The following is a 17,209-nucleotide window of genomic DNA, read 5'->3' on the forward strand; positions in this document are numbered from 1 at the left end:
TATTACAGTATGTATGGGTTATGCCATCATCGTCGGCAAGATGCGCACAGTTGCCGCGAGCAGCAGATAAAGTGCCCTTCTATGCTGCGCTTAAAAAGTTTCGGGACTACTTGAATGGATTAATACCACATATGGACGAGTCCGAATGTATATTCACAGAACAAAAAATTAAGCAGGTTTGTGAGCAAGAGAATTATAAGAACTCCGTTACTATTACTTCAGCAGTAGGGGTTTTATGTGGAGCTAACAGTGGTGCAAGTATACCTACTTCAGCAGACGGTATGACCATTACATACAATAGGATGCCAATGCAACCAATTGATGATGTTGAAACAGGTGTATCGACACAACACCATGGAGCCGATGGGATAGGCAACGATGGCAATGATATTAGTGGGCTTTGTGTCGATACTGGCAATTGTGGTGGTTGCCCTAATAGTAACGACGGCAGTGGCACTGTGATAAATAATGGTGGAGGTATCAACAGAGATAGTAATACTATACCTAATGAGAGTTGTTCTATGCGTCAGGAGCAGGAGAAGTTTCCTAGATTTCAGGGGAGTTCTACGGAGACTACCTACATATATAGGACAAATGAGAATGAACGAGGCCACAATATGGCTGCTCATACCCCCGGCCCTGGGCCACCGCCACCACCAGGCACTTCAGTTATAGGCTCCATTATACAACATCCAAATGAAAACTACATGATGACTGGAAATTATGTGCAACCACCACCGGAGAAAAAAAAGCGCGGGCGTCCAAAAAAGATCAAAGACTTGGATTCAATCGATACAGTCGCACGTAATCGTATGCAAATTCTGGGACAGATGTCAAACACTAACGATTTTGGCAACATATTAAACTTGTCGATGATGAGTGGTGGCGGAGCTGGTCAAAGTGGCAATGATGCACTTTTGGGTAGTGCGGGTGTCGGCAACTGTGAGACGCCAAAGAAGAAGCGCGGCAGACCAAAGAAAGTGAAACCAACAAATGAAGCTCAGCTAATTCAAAATACACTAATACAAGGAAAGTCAAATGCAATGCCAATTCCGTCACTTTCCGGCATGGATAATAATTTGTCCCAACGCATGCAGCAGCACGTGCATGCCATTTATAGTAGTAAGGATATGCCAAAGCAGCAACAACAACATTCGTCCCAACAAACGTATACATCAAGTTCGCCTATGAGGTCACCAGCAATAAATTGCTCATATTCTGGTATAACACCGCCGACTTCAACGCAATCTACACCGCCCACACATCAACAGCATTGTGATAAATTGCATGAGAATGTTAGTGGTATCATGGAGAGTCCCACGAACTTAGCAGCAACTCAAAGGGATAGCGGCTGTAACAACAGAAATAGCTATTACAGTAGTAAACACATTGGGGCTGTCATAAACTCGAACAGTTCGGAGCTCCATGATGGATCAACTGTATCCACACCGCACGCAATAACTTCAAATGAACTTGTAAATGAAATACCAGCCAATGCTGCTATACAGGTATCTATAACTGCTGCTCACGAAACGCAGTTGGGTGAGTCTCCCCCTCCAAGTTCACCAAACATATGTACAGTTGACTTTGAACCACCAACAGCAAGTGCAGCTCTTGCAAATGAGCACGGAACAGAAATGCGTAATCAGGGCCCAACTGAAATAGAATCACGTATGCAACAACATCAGCAGTTGCAGCAGCGCACACGATACGCTAGTCCGGTAAACGAGTCGTCGTCTGAACATCAAGGAGACGATCACTATCAGCAATGGATGAACCCGCACTCAGCAATGTCATTGTCAGCACAATATACTCATCACCAACCAGAACAAATACAACAACCACAACCGATTTTAAACTTTGAGCAACAGCATCATATCCAGCAGCTGCAGCATCCAACACAGCCCCATCGAGAGCCATCAACAACGCCCATGCATGCACAATGGGCGCGGCAGCAGCACTACGCTGATATCGTTGGTGGTAATTATAGCATCACATCACAACATTTAAATCACCAGGAGCAGCAACAAAGGCAACAGCATCTGCGACACCCTCACCAGCAACAACAGCAGCATATTACTGAGCATCATCCCAGTCATATCTCACATCATCACTCACGTTTACCTACAGATGTGAGCAGCAAAAGCATCTCTGGTCTGGAGTCACTAGTCGATCAAATTCCTTCACTGTCAGATAATGAATCAGTACCAATATCACCAGCAGTAGGAAATAGCGGTGTAAATGCAGCAGTGGAGAGTCGTTTACAAAGTTTACAGCAACAGCAACAACAACATCATATCCATCAGCGGCAACCGCACCTTGTTGCCGGTGATACAGCGGTTGAAATACATACCGATCATTATTGTACACCAAACAGCACAATAAATGCTGTTCCTACGGTATCTGACACTGATACAATAGCGGGTAATAATAGCAGCGGCAGCAACACCCCACTCCCAATTAATGGTTTATATAGCGCAAATTCTCCACGCAATTATAGTATCCATCGACTTAACTCCTCAGCTGCTTCATCGCCAGTAATGATGTCACCTCACCATCAGCAGACACAACATCAAATTTCGTTACACCAACCTTACGGAAGTTCAGTAAGCACACCGCTAATGGCAGATGTTTTATTACCATCAACGCCGATGACAAGCTCAGCTAGCCATACAAATAGTCCAGCCGACAAAAATTTGGTTGAAGACGTTGCAAATGCATGTACACCACCAATCAGTGGCACTATCAATACTTCAACAGTGCCGACCAGCTTGTATAACAACGTAACAATAACAAATATGCACAATATAAGTTCTAATAACTTTTCCGTAAGCAGTTTAGCCGCTTCGTCTGTTACGCCCAGTAATAGTTGCAGCAGCAACAACAATTATGCTTCATTGTCGACAACAACATCGGCAGTTGCCGCAAGCAATGTATATCATCATACAAACTTTATGGCCGCTGCTGCCTTAGCTGCGGCCGCTGTGAATTCACCCACCAATCATTTACAGACATCACCCAGATCTGCCGCTGCCGTGGCGGCTCATCACGCAGCGCACCACCATGTTACACATCAACAAATGTATTCACATCCACATTTGCCACCACATATGGCAGGTGTTAATTCCGTGTATGCTCCAGCACCATCACATCATCACCACCACTTGACACATCATCCAGCACACCATCATCATCATCATCACTCAACATACGGTTCAGCAGCGCAACACAGTACTAATAGCGATTATGGCAATCCTTTTTGTACGCCCACCGTTACCGGTGCACCACAAACTGCACCCCTCCATTTACCCAGTCCCAATTATCCCTACGGTTATGGAAGTCAAGTAGCCGTTGCTGCAGTAGCTGCTGCCCAAAGTAATTATCCAACAGCGATGCATTCTCATCATACACAGTCCCCGGAAGCGAGTGCACCACCACCACCCGGTGCGGTATCCGCCGCTGCAGCAGCTGCCGCTGCTGCAGCCGCTGCTGCTGCTGCCGCCGTTTATCATACTCATCACCCCGGCCATCATCCTCACGCAACACATCCGCATGCTCATCCGTTATCGATGTTTGATCGACTGAAACCGTCCGATATAGGTGGTTATGGCGGGTTCTGATGGTGAAAATAAAATCCAAATTACGTGTATGCATATGATTAAGAAGAGTTGGGCCATGCCGAAAGCGACGTTTAACTATCAAGTTAAAATATTATTGTAATACTTGAGAAAGATCCGTTTTATAAGCAAATATACATATATGAAGTACATGTGTATATAAACACATCTGTATACTTATATACTTTAATGTAATTAAAGCAATTTAAGGCAACCAAAGACTAAGATTCTAAAGCCGTTTCAAACTAGCCAATCTTTTGTGAGTCAGTCTGTCTGTCTTGATGTCTGAATAATAAGGCATATCTTTAGTTTTGAGTATGTTAGTGGATATGTTGAAACTAGGATCAATATACTTTTATATTCAGATGAAGTATTGTATTACGTATCTAATTCAATTATCTCATCTATTCAATAGAACACCAAATAAGTAATGTGCTCCGCATATTACTAAACACTATCATGCACTTTCTCCTCTTTAAATGCCACTGTAAACACTGTTGGAGTTCATGCGCACAGTTGAATGTGACTCTGTTTATACACAAGTAAATATTGATTTATTTTTCATAACGAAGTTAACAAAACATCCATACACTTTTCCTCCATTGTCTAGCCTTTGCAAGACTGATGGCGAAACATCTCGGTAGTCTTACCTTTGGTGAACCAGGAATCATAGCCGAAGCTGACTTTAGCCGTCTCATCAAATTTGTGATAGGCTCAAAGCGCTTTGTCGAATTGGGAGGGTCTTATAATCAACTATATGGAAGCTTCAATTGAGATACCTGTTAAAATCGACCTCTTAACCTATCCTAAACAAAACATAAATATAATCCTCAAAAACTGCGTCTGATGTATTTTGCTCAGTTGTCTCAGTTTTAAATTACTCCGTACATAGCCGTAATACATAACATGGTATAATGAACCAGATAATAGTTGTCTTCTCTGCTCGCTTATGTTCTCTTGTCAAAAAAATTATCAATATTTATTTGGCATATTTTAGATCAGTTGTATTAGTGTCAATGGTTCAAATGACAAATGAAAATACAAACTTCTTTTTTTATCTTTTGTTCTAAAATCTTAAAACTTAAAATCAATTACACTAATTTATAGAAAACAAAAATTAAGGCTTACAGCAACGTTTTTTAATGTGAAAAAAATGTCTCCACTAAGAAAGAATCATAACTCTATTGCGGATGCGTCAGCAGGCATGTTAGCGCAGGGTTGCACTACAAGTGCAAGGTTGTTTGAGCATCTGGTATAGCTTCTTTGATTCGCTAGAGAGTAACGCTTCGCGAATCGAAGTTACCTAACGTAACCGACTATTGTCCGACTAAAGTAACTCTTAATACTACATAAATCTTATGGATATGAATGGAAAATTAAAAATACAACGACCATGGTCTCGTGGTACGTAATTCTGAAATGTCCAATATAAAAAAATTTTTGTGATAGGATTTTTAAACAAATTTAACAAAAATGCTAAAAATGAGACTTATACGATATGAAAACCTGTTAAAAAATTTATTTGACTAATGGTCCACTATGTCTATTAATTATATATAAAAAAAACTATTTATGTATATCTTTAAGTTTTATTTACTAGCATGCGAGTTTATCTAGTGGTGCTCGGTCAGGCATATATAATTAGATCCGTTCTCTTATAATCATATCTCCAAAAAATTTGCATACCCTTATAACAATCACATATTTTACATATATGTAAATGAACAGAAGGCTTAAACAAATTTTTGTTTGTTATAAAATGTATTCATACACATTTATATACATATATGTTTACTTTAATTACTAATAAAATTTATGTGGTAATTTAGATTCGTAGAATTTTCAAGTAAACTTTGTAGCGAGTGAAAATTTTACCAAGTACATAACCAATTTGAAACAGCAAAGCGAAAGATACGGAAATGAAAAATAAAACACTTTTAAACTAATTTTAAGATATTAAACAAGTAAATATATTTTTATGTATATACATATTTGATACATAAATGGCTTCAAAAGCTATTATGTAGAAAACAATAATTTTAAAAAATTCAACAATGAAAGCATGAAATTAAAATTAACTGCGTGATTACTAACTTTTTATTTTCCTAAGAAAACTGATTAATCTCAACACAAAGGAAACTAGTGACACTTATTTAAGAATTTATTATATAATTAAAGCATAGCAAAATAATATATATGAAAATGAAAAACTAATAATAATATTTAAATAAAAAGTTAATTTGAACGAACGAAGTACATATTAAATAAGTGTATTGTGTAAACTAATGACATTTCTACGCAAATTTCGATAATTATTTAGTTCAGTAGTTATAAATCATACAGAAAGTCAGCAACAACAAACTGAATATGAAAAAAACGAAAGTAAATAAATGCAGTTATGGATATCAATTTATTTAGGGGCAGTATGTACGTGTGAAGTAAAAACTTCAGTCAAACAAATCTATAAAAAGTAGTTAAACGCGTAAGCAGCTGTATTATGCGAAGTAACTGTTTTAAACAATTAAAAATAAATCAAAAGCAGTTAAAGGGGCTAACAACTAGCCACACATTGCAAATTCAAATACATATACACATATGCTCTTGACAACAAAATTTAATTGCCAGATACATATGTACATACTATATGTACACAGAAACATTTGCTGATTGATGCAACTTTTTGATATCATCAGAACCCTTTGGTTGAACTTCGAGGTCTTCTTTACTAAAAAAAAAATTTTTTTGGTTTTTTTAGTTGATAATAGTTATAAGCAATAAGAGATGATGCTAAAATAAAAACATGCTTAGCAGGGATACATTTTTTAATATAATAAAACTATTTCGGTTTAACTAACATAGTTCAAGCGTAATTAACATTTCGCATATTTTGTTGAGCTTCCAACAAACATCATCTTCATTTATTTAAAGAAAACTATTACTTAATCATTGTTCGTTAAAACAATGCATAACACCTGCTATATATTCCACGATTGCTTTTGCCTTAGTATGAAAGTTATAAAAATGAGGTAGTAAAATTTAATGGAATAACGGTTCGCGGTAGTGAAAACATTATTTGATCTCCATTGTGAATTTGTGATTCTTGCTCTATGCCTTGGAAAAACGCCCTTTTATTATTTCATACTCACATGTTTTGTTTAACAACAAATGTTGAAATTAAATCATAATTTATGACACTAGAAAAAATTAAGGGGTTAGGTGCAGTCAGGGAAATGAAAAAATTACAATTGTAAACCTGTTTCTACAGAATATAATAGTTTTGTTCACCTAACGGTTGTTTGTATCACCTAAAACTAATCGAGATAGAAAGGGTTATATACTCTTATGGACAAAATAATAGGTGGGCGTTTAGCTGGTACTTTTTTTTTTTTTTTTTTTTTGCCAAATGGTGTTGTAACTGGTAGGGTGCGTTCGAGATGGCAATCACGACAGCAGTGTTGAAAATTTCTCAAAGTATCACGTTCTGCGTGAATTTTTGGCAATACTTGCAACGGCATCACTTTCTACTGTCACTTTTTGCACGCAATTTATGCAAATAATCGGCAACACTAAACTTTTGTCTGCACATCAGCAGAGTATCAGCAAATATGCAATATAGTAGATGTACTGCTGTAATTATTACGTAGCTCGAACGCATCCGTACTTTTTTTTTTGATACCTTTACATTTTTACGATGAAGGCGAAAGAATCATGCATAAGTATCAACAAATTGCATTACTCTTTTGTTAGTTTTGAGTTTGAGTGACTAGTTATCATTGCTTTATTAAATTTGGTTGGCCAATAAAATAGGTTTAAGTAATATCTTTAAAAAATAAGTATTATTTCGAAGTATTTTTCATATTAATGTAGAGTATTTGTAATTTTATATTCCTTTGAACACCATAAACTATAAACAAGAAATTATTTAGAATGGGTCGTAAAAGGCACTGTACCGATGTAGAGTATCAATTGGTAAAAAAATTGCGTGATGAAGGAAAAGCTTTTAAATCATCCAAGAAAGACTGGCCTGATTGATGATCGGCGTATACTTCTCATGGCACAAAAGAACACTTTTGTGACTTTCCGGCGAAATGCAGCTGAAGTTGGACTAAATGTTAGCACACCGACAGTTCGTCGTCGATTAGTGAACGGTAATCTACCGGTGCGTGAGGCCTGAAAAATTCCTCGTCTAAGAAAGGTCTACATACAGAAGAGAAAAGCTTTTGCCGCTGAACATAAAAATTAGTGCGGTCCCACTGAAGAAGAAAGTGGCGAAATATTTTTTTCAGTGACGAAGGTTAGATTAATTTTTATGGAAATGATTATAAAATAACTGTCCGTCGCCATAAAGGGAAATAATTTGATTGTAGATACACCAAAAAGACAATTAAGCATGGGCCGAAAACATAATGGTGTGGAGATAATGATCTTGGCAAAGTGTTGTTCCGTTATTTTGGATAAAGGACACAATGACAATGGCAGCCTTTTCTTTTTAAAATAAGGAGGGACTGTGGCGAAAAGCAAAGAAACTTTGGGATGCTACCCCCTTAGGAACCTGCCAAAACTTAATTCAATCCATGCCGAGTAGAATTGGAAAACTAATGAAAAACCACGGAGGTATTTCAGGTTATCAAAAACCCATGGACCGAAAAAGGAAAACTTGAATTTTTTGATTTTTATTTAAAAAAAAATTTTTACACCTATTATTTAGACCAATGATATTTCTTATTTTGAAAAAAAAAATCAGTTTTAAAATTCGGAATGAATGATTTTCGACATATATATGTTTAATACAGTAAACCGTATATATGTCTAAAATAAAATTGTTTTAAATGCAAATTCTTCAAATAAATAAAATAAAAACTGTATACACCTATTATTTTGTCCATAGATGTATATATATAAATGAACAAAAAAAGAGTCGAGTTGAAATCCGAGCTTCAGTCTGTCCGTCCATCGGTCCGTCTAAACAAGCTGTAACTTGAGTAAAAATTAGGATATCGTAATGAATACGTATACGTGTTACCTGGCAAAAAAGGGAGGACGAGTTCCTAGATGGGAGTAATCGGACCACTGCCACGCTCACAAAAGACCATTAAACGAAAACGAATGTGCCATAACTAAGCACTTTATAACGATATTAAACTGGAATTTGACACAGGGAATCGCAGGGGCATCTGTGCCAGCTTATGACAAAATTATCTAAATTGAACCAAAGCTGTTCAAAACTCCAAATAATGAATACATGGACTCCAGTTCCTATTGCGAACTTTTTTATTGAAAATATCGGTTAATCAGTGAGATATATTATAGAAACTCATAGAGAGCCCTCATCTGATAATAATATGCCCGTGTACCAAAAATAGGCTGAATCAGATCAATAATTCCTTTAGTTTCCCTATACCTAATAGAAAATTTTTCCATCTTCCGACTGACTTTATAACACAAATACCGGTCAATATGAGAGTTATCTTAATGAAATGAAAGAGCGCATTTTTCTAATAACAATGTATCTTTGTTCATAAAATGGATAAATTCGGGTAAAAACTTGCCCTAGTTGCCACATAACTAATATCAAGATTTTAATGGTATGTGAGGTACATTAATGAAACTCTGAGATCATCTTTTTCTATTATTAATATGCGATATCGGTTACACCCGAACTTATCCCTTCCTTACTTGGTTTTTTTCTCCAGTAAATTATTTTATTATATGAAAAAAAAGACATAGATAGCGTCATTAAAGAAGGTTTCCACTTGACTTGACAGAAATTTGCAAAAAAAAAAAATTTGCTTTAGTAATGGCAGTTTGTGTTGATGCAGTTCTAACCGAAGCTCTTTGCGACACCGCAGAGTTTTATTAATAGTTATCTTTTAATTATATGTTTTTTTTTTATTTTAAATTTACAAAATGGCAGCCTCAGGAAACGCTTTTTTTCTAATTGTTTATAAAAAATCTAAATAAAAAAAAAACAAGTAAGGAAGGGCTAAGTTCGGATGTTATCGAACATTTTCTACTCGGAAGGTAGAGTGATACACAGGATTTTCGTATACCTATATTTTAATTAACAGTAGGAAGTATTGCAACCATTATTTACAATCACCGGAAAGAAGAGATTAGAAAGAAGATCTTTCTGATTGATGTTTGATTTGTATACTGAAAAGTAAAAAATTAAGATGGAGTTTAAAAGTTTGTTATATGGAAGCAAGTGGGATTGTATTTCGAATTCGCCCAGTCTACGATAGTAATAATTGGGTAACCTCACTTACCAAATTTAGTTAAAATTGCTCAAGTAGTTCCTGAGATTCAGGATTTCACCTAAAAGTTGGCGGTGCCACGCCTATTGTCCAATTTTTACACCGGCCCTATACAGCCTTTCTCTACCATCTTGGTTGTGAAATTTAAGATATGTGGCGTATTTTTTCAGTGAGTTATCGCACTTTTTGTAGTTTTTAACAAACGCTTTAGTTATCGGAGGTAGGATTGATTATAATCTGGTTTTATTATTTTCATTTTCACAGTATATGAAAAAGTTCCTTTCAGTAGGTTTCCTTAATTTAACTTAAGCGGTTTGGAAGAATGTACATTAAACCATTTAGTAGGTGGGGCTCTATTTTGAAAATTTTTTAGCCAGTAGGTGTCCCTCGTTATTGTGATTCCCCATACCAAATAACAACTATGAATCTTAATTAAGTGCATAGTTATGGTAGCTTATAGGGTTTCCCTGCGTTTTGTGGGCGTGGCAGTGGTCGAATAAAGCCCATCTGCAATACTAACTTGGGTGCCAAGGAATATATGTAGCAAGTTTCATCAAGATATCTCAATTTTTACTCAAGTTATCGCTTGCACGGAGAGACGGACGAAACTGGTCTCGTCATCCTGATTATTTATATATACATAACTCTATATCTATCTCGATTAGCTTTAGGTGATACAAACAACCGTTAGGTGAACAAAACTTATCAGGGGTGTTGCAGAATCTGATAGTTGTCGGAATCAGAATTGAAACCGATAAGAAAATGTAGTAGGTGTCATGAATTCAGATATTATTGGTTTGACGTTCAAAACAGAAACTGTATTGGTTTTGGGTGTCACAGAAACCAATTTTATCGGTTTTGTTATCAGAAACAAAGCAACAGGATTTTTGCTGACAGATTTGAAATATAAGTTAAGAAAATAATTTATGTTATTGTTACGATTTAACTTATCGTTTTATATATTGGGGAAAACATAAGAATAAAACAAAAAATGTCATAATTTTCGAGTTTATGAAAAAAATCAAGATATTTTAAGAGAATTTACACAACGTAACTAACGTAATATAACACCCAAATGCGTCTTTATTCAGTCGATAATGTGATATAAATCTGTAAAGTAAGCATGTATACAAACATACAAGTAAATGCAAGCCGAATTTCACATGCGACTCCCCTGGTGCATCAAGTGGATTACTGTGATCTTTTAATATATTCCTTTTATTTTTATACTCTCGCAACCTGTTGCTACAGAGTATAATAGTTTTGTTCACCTAACGGTTGTTTGTATCACCTAAAACTAATCGAGTTAGATATAGGGTTATATATAGATAAATGATCAGGATGAAGAGACGAGTTGAAATCCGGGTGACTGTCTGTCCGTCCGTCCGTTCGTCCGTCCGTCCGTCTAACTTGAGTAAAAATTGAGATATCTTTATGAAACTTGGTAGACATGTTTCTTGGTACCGTGAGACGGTTGGTATTGCAGATGGGCGTAATCGGACCACCGCCACGCCCACTAAACGCCATTAATCAAAAACAAATAACTTGCCATAACTAAGCTCCGCAATAAGATACAAGACTGTTATTTAGTACACAGAATCACATTAGGGAGGGGCATCTGCAGTTAAAACTTTTTTTAAAAAGTGGGCGTGGTCCCGCCTCTAATAGGTTTAATGTGCATATCTCATAAACCGCTAATGCTATAATAACAAAATTCACTAGAAGCAAATGTTTTTAGCACTTCTATTGACGGTGTGAAAATAGTTGAAATCGGGTGGCAACTCCGCCCACTCCCCATATAACGGTACTGTTAAAAACTACTAAAAGCGCGATAAATCAAGCACTAAACACGCCAGAGACATTAAATTTTATCTCTGAGATGGTATAAATTGGCTTTATAGGAACCGCGTTCAAAATTAGTCAGTGGGCGTGGCACAGCCCACTTTTAGGTGAAACCCCATATCTTGAGATCTGCTCAACCGATTTCGATCAAATTCGGTGCATAACGTTCTTTTCATGTTTCTATGTCATAGTGCGAAAATGGGCGAAATCGGACTACAACCACGCTTACTTCCCATGTAACACCATTTTCAATTCCATCTGATTCTTTTACTTTCCACTATGCAAATCAGGTAACAATGATTATATCAGGATAAAACTTTGCGTGAATAATGCAATTATAGTATGCCACCTTGCGGCCAAAAATTGTCTAAATCGAACCAAAACTGTTCAAACCCCTAAGTACTAAATATGTGGACCCCAGTGCCTATAGTTGACCTTCTACCGAAAATATCAGTCAATCCACAAAGAAATCTCAAACGAGTATACCATTTGACTTTGCGAGAGTATAAAATGTTCGGTTACATCCGAACTTAGCCCTTCCTTACTTGTTTTCGTTGCTTTTTTTCTTCAAATATAATAAAAGCTAAAATAGCGGAACTCATTGTAAACTTTAGTAGACTTCATTCAGCATTTCAAATTTATAAAACACTTCCTAATTTATTCATTTGCAAATTTTGTCACATTAGCAAACAGCTGATTCGAATATTGGTTTTGCATATGTTCGAAAAGACGCAAATCTAATCAGATTCTGTGACACCATTCAAAATCAGAATTGGTTTGCAATTCTGATAACTACGTAAATCTGTCTTGGATTTCACAACACCCCTGATTATACTCTGTAGCAATATGTTGTGAGAGTTGTTTATATTTTCAAAAGGCTGTACAAGTTTCATTGGAATCTAGCGAGCGGTTTTTGAGCTACACTGGTCACCCGTTCAAAAAACCATAGTTTTAGGAATAACCCTTTGAAGTTTTTAAAAATGGTATTTTCAATTTGCTTTCTTAAATAAATTTTACAGAGAGAGTACAGAGTAGTAGAGTAGGACGTTTGAGTTGTTTCCGGTCGGAGCACCGAAGAGCGCATAAAATTATTGTTTTCTAAATTTTTGTTTATGTTTCCTCATCATTGTACGGATTAGAGATTGTTTATTCGTTTAATAGCAACACCTCATATGAAAACAACAGGTTCGATATGCATGCTACCTATACCAGCAAATGTTATTTTACCCTAAATAGGGATATTAAGTTTGCCAGGATGTTTGTAGCACCCAGAAGAAAACGTCAGAGACTCTATAAAATCATGTATAAATGATCAGCGTAACGAGATGAATCGATTTTGTCCGGCTGACTGTATAAATGCGAAATAGTTCCTCAGTTTTTGAGATATCGATCTGAAATTTTGCATACGTCCTCTTCTCCCCACGAAGCTGCACATTTGCCACAACTGGTGATATCGAATCACTATAGCATATATCTGCCATACCAACTGATCGATAAAAATCAAGTCCTTGTACGGAAAACTTTTTTATTTCCCAAAATATTTTACGAAATTTTGCATGGATTCTTATCCAAGGCAACACATAGATCTCCGATAAAATTGTTCAGATCGGGCTACTATAGCATAAGGCTGCTATACGAACTGGTAGATCAAAATCAAGCTCTTGTAAGAAAACTTGAACCTGTTAAGGTTATTATAGCTTCGATGCAGCCGGATTTTCTTGTTTTTTTTTCCTATTTCGTAAGTGTAATAATATTGCAAAGACTTAACTACTTATAGAATAGCCTTAATTTAGTCCAGAGTTATTCTGATCCAAAATCATTTCATTTACGAATAAATTGAAATTCTGATGATATAAACGGGTTTCATTTATTGCGAATGGTTGTATGTAAGTTCTACCAACATCTTCAAATTAACTTTAAGTGCAAATATCTTTAATCAAAATGTTTACGTACCTTAATTTGTATGTCTGCTTTGTTGTTCGTTTATACAAAATTAAGATATAAATTATAGAGAAATTTCAAAAAATGCTCTGTAAATGTGTAATTATACAAGTAATTTAGAGTTTTAGTTTATTTTAAAGTAACGTGAAAGAAATGCAATAAATATAAACTCGAAACATATTTCCCTTATTCCTCACTAAATGCGAAAATATCGTCATCTCTGTATTGTAATATAACAGTCATACCAATAATCATAAAGAGATTATCGCATATTCAAGTGAAGTAATCTGTGGCAATAGTTGAAGTAGCTAACGTATTAATTTACAATAGTATAAATTATTTGCGTTATTCTTGCCATTTTTTTGGAGACTGTATGTTGTGTTTTATATTAAACAAGAATTGGAAATTTTAAATTTCGATAAAATCGAAATAAAAAATAAGCATAACTTTCTTACTAGAATTTAAACATATGCCCACAGAAAAAACATTACATACATTCACATATATACGGATGTATTTTTAGATCACATATTACAATTTGAAGCTAGTGCTGAAGAATGTAAGGCAACGCTCATATTTGTAACGAATTTGAAGGGAGTGAACATATCGAACAATAATAATATTTCAAACAGCTTATTTGATTTTGCGGGAACTTAACGTTTTTTTTTCAATTATATATGTGTGATAATATCTAATCAGTGTCAATAGAAGCTAGAACACAATGTAAGTAACATATTTCTATGGCGCCATAATTATTATTTAGTTAGGTCTCTTTTTATAGTTTAATCACGGCTTATTGTGTCACTTTTTTGTTGAAATTGCATCATTATTATATATTTCAAAATTACAATAATTCATATCCCTATTACGGTTTTCAACTCCGCTCAGTTGAATTGACAGCTTTTTAATTTTTAAATGAAATTCAAATCAGTTATTGCACACGAAAAAGTGAAACTTTTTTAACATAACAATCGTTTTTATTTATATGGTATAACATTGACAAATATTTTTGGGCCAAAACTGATGTGCTGCGCATAATAAAAAGCCTTCGGGGTCACTCAAATCTAGTGGTACTTCCATACACAAAGAAAGCCAAACTTTTATTGACAATTAAATGGCTTTTAAATTGTGTTTGTTGCAAATTCATAAGTTATTTTCGTTTAAATAAGGAATAATTTTGTTTTTTACTGAATGAGATGAAGGAACATTACCACAAACTTTCCATTTCCTAGCTAATGGTAGTTATCAAGAAGCAGTTTAAACGATTTTAACTATCGGCTGGAGCAACCAACGATTTATGGTTGTTACAAAATCTGCTATCAAATACTATGAACAAATAGTTGAAAATTAAAACGTTTCATAAATTTAATTTGCTTCAAAAAGTATATTCCTAGGAGTTGTAGATTGTGCCGCCTCTTTAAGTTCGAAACACTCGCTACGTTCACTTAATTTTTTTTTTTTACTGTTATAGATTTGTAGATTCGTCGTGTTTCGGGATTTTACTCCACGAGCTTAACAAATTTTTCACCTTTCTATGTATTTGTATAAAATAGTTTGAAGTTATAATAGTTTTGTTTTTACCCATTTTCAATTAATATAAAAGTTGAACATTTTGACCCTCGTCAAATCCACTCGCACAGAGTTGAAAGCCGTAATACCACAAAAAAGTTGAAGTTTGACAACACTTCAACCTAATTTTTTTTTTACGGGTTATGTTGATATCGATAACACCGAATTTAAAAACTTCAGCCAAAATTCAGTTGGGTGGAAAACCGAAAAGGGGGCTTCAGTCTCTCTGTTTCTGCTGCCGGGGTAATTTTTGGACGTGCTGAACCTGAAGCTTTCATGTTTGTCAAAATTTCTGATGACTATACTTTTAAATCCAACACATCCAATTATAGTGATTAAAAATAATTTTAAAATTTTCGATATCATCAAATAAACTTAGGTTTTCTATTAAGTTGTCATTTTTTCAAAATTTTTTATCTAATTTTGAAAATTGAAATCATTTTGAATCAGTAAACATAAAAAAAGTATTTTCATCTGTCCTATTTTTTAATAATTTTTTTTCTATAGTCTTTCAGGTGAATATTAAACTTACATAGCATTTCATTGTCCATCACTGCATAAAAATATTCTATATGTATTTATAAAATGGTACATATTCATATATTTACATATATATTACTTCTGTATACATAATTTTTATAAATTTGCACCTTTTATATACATAGTATATCCAAAATTTAAACTAAATAAACCAATCAATGTACTTTTTAATGTTGTTTAGCAAAATGTAACGCAAAGCAGTGAAGAAAATAAATAACTGAAGGTTATTTTCAATTATCGATTTAAAGCTAGCAAATGATGAAAATTAGTTGAAAGAAACTAATTGCCCACTAACTACATATAATAAAAGTGAATTGTACTAAAAATAAATACATTTCTTTCAATCGCCAAAAAAACTAAAAACGAAGCTTAAAAAATAAAATTTAAACAGTCTTTTGAAATGGAAACATGTTTAGTTTATTGAAATAGTCAGCAGAGTTGTCCACAAGAACGCTTGGAGAGTCCAATTTTGATGTTTTAATATAATATTGATATTCACCAGACATGGCTCCGTGTGACTTTTTCCTATTTCCAAAAATAAAGATAACCTTGAAGGGCCGTCGTTTAACAAGATAGATGAAAATCACTGAAAGAGCTAAAGAATATCCCAAAAGTCGAGTTTGAGAAGTAGTTCGACAATTGGAAGAAGCACTGGCATAAGTGCATAATATCGAATGGGCACTATTTTGAAGCCAACATCATTAATGTAGACGAATGAATAAATATTTAAAACAAAAAAATGAAATTTATTTTTTGAACACACCTTACATACTTAAGCAATGCACGCTGATCTCAGATTATAAATTTGGTAGTGTTATATAGCAGTATGTATTATTTCTGTGTATTCAACGGCTTCTAAAAGAGATAACGCGGGCAACTAATTATGCTTAGACAAATGTGTATATTATCCAATACTATCAACCCTTATTAAAAACTGTCAAAATCAGGAAACTGCTCAAGTGCACGGTTGCCTGCATTCTTTTGCGAATTATAGAGTTTGAATACATTAAACATCTTTAAAGAAAATATGTGTACTTTATTTTTGAATAATTTGCCAAATTGGTCTTCAAAATTTAAAAACTTTAGGAGCTTTTATACTCTCTCAACATGTTGCTACAGAGTATAATAATTTTGTCTTAGATATAGTTATATTTATATATATAAATAATCAGGATGACGAGATGAGTTGAAATCACAATTACAACCCCGCCCATTCCCATACAAAACAAATTTACATGCCATTCGATTTTTTCACTTTCCAGTATAATAAAATAGCACCTTTAAGATCTGCCATCGCGAGAAAAATGTCAACATCGTACTATAACTATTCATGCTCCCATGTACCTAAAATGTGAACAAAAGTGCTTATGGCTGACTTTGCCGAAAATATCGGTCAACGTGTGAAATATATTTTTGAAATTTGGATATAATCCTTTCCTTATAGCA

The 17,209-nt window shown here is 34.7% G+C and overlaps 1 protein-coding gene across 6 annotated transcripts in view; it reads left to right on the forward strand.

The window, feature by feature from the left end:
- Window positions 1–16,093, forward strand: part of Tdg (Thymine DNA glycosylase) — a 67,352-nt gene extending 51,259 nt beyond the window's left edge. For all 6 annotated transcript variants that reach the window (XM_036367578.2, XM_014239534.3, XM_014239535.3 and 3 more), the window contains one exon: window positions 9–16,093. In XM_036367578.2, the coding sequence (XP_036223471.2) occupies window positions 9–3,620 (3,612 nt within the window). In that variant the 3' untranslated portion in view covers window positions 3,621–16,093. The remainder of the gene's footprint in view (window positions 1–8) is intronic.
- The last annotated feature ends 1,116 nt before the right edge of the window (window positions 16,094–17,209 follow it).

This window comes from Bactrocera oleae, chromosome X (assembly GCF_042242935.1).
Source record: "Bactrocera oleae isolate idBacOlea1 chromosome X, idBacOlea1, whole genome shotgun sequence".
NCBI classification, from domain to species: domain Eukaryota; kingdom Metazoa; phylum Arthropoda; class Insecta; order Diptera; family Tephritidae; genus Bactrocera; species Bactrocera oleae.